The 3698-nt window shown below is 59.5% G+C and overlaps 1 protein-coding gene across 1 annotated transcript in view; it reads right to left on the bottom strand.

Moving 5' to 3' along the window:
• Window positions 1-3698, bottom strand: part of ADAM8 (ADAM metallopeptidase domain 8) — a gene marked incomplete at its 3' end in the record, with an annotated part of 10620 nt that overhangs the window by 5752 nt on the left and 1170 nt on the right. Inside the window, 2 exon segments of the mRNA XM_031064681.1 lie at window positions 214-290; window positions 3272-3378. Of these exon segments, the coding sequence (XP_030920541.1) occupies window positions 214-290; window positions 3272-3378 (184 nt within the window).

Here is a 3698-nt window from a genome sequence, read left to right as displayed (position 1 = left end):
GGTGGGGAGGGGGCATCAGCAGCGACCCCGCTTTGGGGGGAGCATGGGGGGGCTGTGACACCCCAGGTGGGCTTGGCAAGGAGGGGATAAAGTGCTCTGGGCTGAGCTTAGCTCAGCGGGGCAGTGGCACCAGGCCTGGGAGAAGGGATGCTCAGGGCAGGGGCGGGCTGCAAACCCCCCTGAGGCCACCCCACCGTGCCCACCTGCCCTCACCTGTTCTTCTCCAGCCACAGGAGGTGCTCCCTGCCTTCAGCACGGATGCCATAGAGGACGTGGCTCGGGTAGGTGCTCTGCACGAAAGAGAATTGCCGTCAGAGACTCGGCAGGAGCCAGAGCTGCAGCAGAGGGGCCCTGTCCTGCCCAGAAGGGGGACAGGGGCTGTGTGTGCCCTGCTGAGGGAGCTGCCCAGCCTGGAGGCACGCAGCAGAGACACAGGAAATCAGAAGAGAAGGAAGAGAGCCTGTGGGCAATAAGGCAAATCCCCAGCACATCCTGAGATGAAGAACAGGTCACCCGCAAGGAGACGGAGTCAGCAGGGTCTGGTTTCCCGTGTCTGACACACGGCTGCAGATGGCCCTGCCAGAGACTGAGGTTTCCTACTCATCAGTCACAGAGAGCCTTTTTTGGGCTCTGAGTTCAGCACTTACTCACCAGCTGAACCACAAAGATCCCCATGGCTCTTATCAGCAGAAACTTCTTCCTGCCTGCTCGACCTGACATGCCACATCATGTTTAGGGAACTGCCTTGCCTTGGCCTCTCAGGGCACATTTCGGTATCACTGTGCCCCCAGGCCCAGTGGGAGGGAGCCAGGGTGGCTGTGGCTCAGCCAGCTGAGCCCTGAGCCCCCAGGATGGAGATGTTCCACCAGGAAAATTGTTTCCCTCTGGGCTGTCCTGAGATCTCCACCTGCAGAGGCCCCATCCCGCTGGGGACACCGGGAAAGAGCCACGGTCCTGTGTCAGGCTGTGCCCTTGCCATGAGGGATCTGAGACCTCTCCCGAGGGCACATCCACCTCTCCTGAGGGCACATCCTCAGCCCTTGCCAAATCCAGGTGTGGAGAGAGCCCAGCCAAAGGCAAAGCCAGCCTCTCCCATGGGGCCAGCATTCCTCAGGGATGAGCTGTGCTGCCTCTCCCTGGGGAGGAGGGTGACAGCACGGCTGCCATGCCACGGCTCAGCATTCCCAAGGGGATGATCTGCACCCTGCAAGGAGCCAGGCTGAGTGGAGAGCCCTGCTGACCCAGTGCCAGCAGCAGGGCCAGGTGAGAGGCTTTGCCTGGCACTCAGCTGCCCCCACTCTCCCTGGCTTGCAGCTCCAGGCCAGCGCGCTCGTGGGTCCCTGGAAAATTCCTCTCTTATGAACAGCGTCTGTGCCGAGCCCTGTCCGCCAACAAAGCCATCCTTTGTTATTGTTGGCACCCCCAAGGCCAGAAGAGCTCTCAAGGAATGGCAGGAAAGCTCTTGCAAGGGGGTGCTGGGTCAGGGAGACGACCGCAGGGCAAGTTTAAAATAAAACGTCCTGCAAAAGCTGCTCTGAATCAGCCCTGCCTCATCAGCATGGGCTGTGCACGGGCTCCAGATGGGAAAGCTTTGGGAGCAGCCCTGAGAGCCCCGTGGCCGTGCTGAGCCAGCTCAGCAGAGCCACAACACAGGGACAGGAGGGAATTTCTTCCAGCTGCTCCCAGTAAGAGACCCAGAGAGCTGGGGATGGGGATGGGGATGAGGATGGGGATGGGATGTCCCATCCCACCTGAGCTCAGATGGGAAGAGCCAAGAGGCCTTGCACACTTTTCCAGAGCCCTTTCCATGAAGAACCCGGCTGTGCCACTCTCCCTGCTGGGCTGGTGGGAAGGATGGCACCAGGAGACCCCAGGGCTCCACCCTGCCCGCAGGGACGAACTTCTGGATTTAAGCAAAGCCAGGGGGTATCTGATCTGCTTCAACCCTCACCTGCTGGATCAATCCCATGTGTCCCAGCCTCTCCAGCCCCAGAACCAGCTCCTGGCTACAGGAGGAGCCAGCGTGGAGCACACCCATCTCTGTCACACAGGGGCTTGGTGGTGGCCAAACCTTGCTGAGAGCTTCTTCCCCACCCAGATGACCAGGAGAGCAAGAGGCAGATGACCTCTTTTCAAAGCTGGTCAAACCTTGCTGAGAGCTTCTTCCCCACCCAGGAGCAAACCTAACCTCCCTCCAAGAGGCAGCAAAAAAGGGCTTGGAAAGCAGGAATCCCTACCCTCAACAAGGCAGGCTTGGGATGCCCAAGAACCACCCAAACCAAGGCCAAATCCAGGTGCCACCCATCAGACAGCCCCTGTGGCAGTCCCGAGGCACTGGGCTCATGGCAGATGTCTTCTCCAGAGGGATCCCTCAGGGTGGGTGAGCTCCCCTTGCCCGGGGGATCGGCGCCGGCGCACGCCCGGCACAGATGGCGTCTCTAAATAGCCCGGGGAATGTTTATCTCGTGGACAAGTTTAGGTTTCTGGAGCAGGGAAAACAGATGCTTTGGGGAGTGTTTTTGAAGCTAGCTGATCAGGAAGGGTTTGAATCACAGAGGAACGTGCTGTATGGCACCGGGGGATACGTGTCCCCGGTCCCTCCGTGCCTCCAGGCGCTAAAATCGGCAATTTTGGGGGCTGGAAAAGGAATTAAAAAAAAAATAATTGGCTGAATTTCACTGTGAGGCAATGAGGAAAGTGACTTTGAGGTCAAGAGCTCCAAACTCCTGACTCAAACCCCATTCCTTCCCCCAAATTGCCAGGTTTCCCAAGAAAAACAGCACTGGTTTGCTTTCATGTGGATTTCTGCAACTTTCTGATTCTTATTTCTCCATCCCAAAGGACAAAAAAAAAATCCCCAACTTCAGCAAACACAGCAAGAAAAGTGCTTACAGCTCCACGAGGCTCTGCAAACCCCTCCTTAAGGAAAGACCAGATGTCATAAGATCACGGCAAGGCTGCAAGAGGTGGCACCGCTGGGTCACGTCTCCAAAAAAAGCCCTGGAGAAAGCAGCCCCTCTCTGCAGGAGCGCACCCCGCTGCCTGCAGGCCCTAATTAGACCCGAAACAGCCCAGAAAAGCTGATCTGATCAACTGCTCCAGCATCTCCAAGGCAAGGAAATGGGCGGCACGTCATTCTTAGAGTGCAGGGCTGAGCGGGTCTGGCCAAAAGGTCGGTCCAGGCTCTGAGCCTGGTGGTGGGACAAGGTCCCTGCTGGTTGCGTCCCCCCGGGCAGGTGCCCCGGGAGCAGCGAGGGCGGCTGTGACTCACCGGAGGCGCCGAGAGCTCTCTCTTCCCCCGGGGCACCGGCAGCTCCCGCGGCAGCACCGTCTCGTAGCGCTCCACGTGCGGCAGCTCCTGCAGCCCGGCCCCGGAGCCTGCAAAAGCCGAGGGGCTTTGAGACACATGTCCGGGAACCGCCGAGGCACAGGATATCCCGAGTTGGAAGGGTCGCACACGGATCACTGACCCAGCTCCTGATCCCCCAGCAATCCCACCCTGGGCATCCCTGCAGCGGTGTCCAAACTCTCCTGGAGCTCCGGCAGCCTCGGGGCCGTGCCCATTCCCTGGGGGAAGAACCTTTCCCTGAAATCCGACCTAAACCCTCCCTCCCGCCCGACACGCCGCTCCCTCGGGTCTCAGCCTAGGGGAGCAGCCAACGTGAATGTGCAGGGACGAGCACCGAAGAGCAAATCCT

This window comes from Geospiza fortis, unplaced genomic scaffold (assembly GCF_000277835.1).
Source record: "Geospiza fortis unplaced genomic scaffold, GeoFor_1.0 scaffold89, whole genome shotgun sequence".
NCBI classification, from domain to species: Eukaryota; Metazoa; Chordata; class Aves; order Passeriformes; family Thraupidae; genus Geospiza; species Geospiza fortis.
Note: the sequence above shows the minus strand (reverse complement) of the source record. Positions and strands in the feature narration are given on the sequence as shown.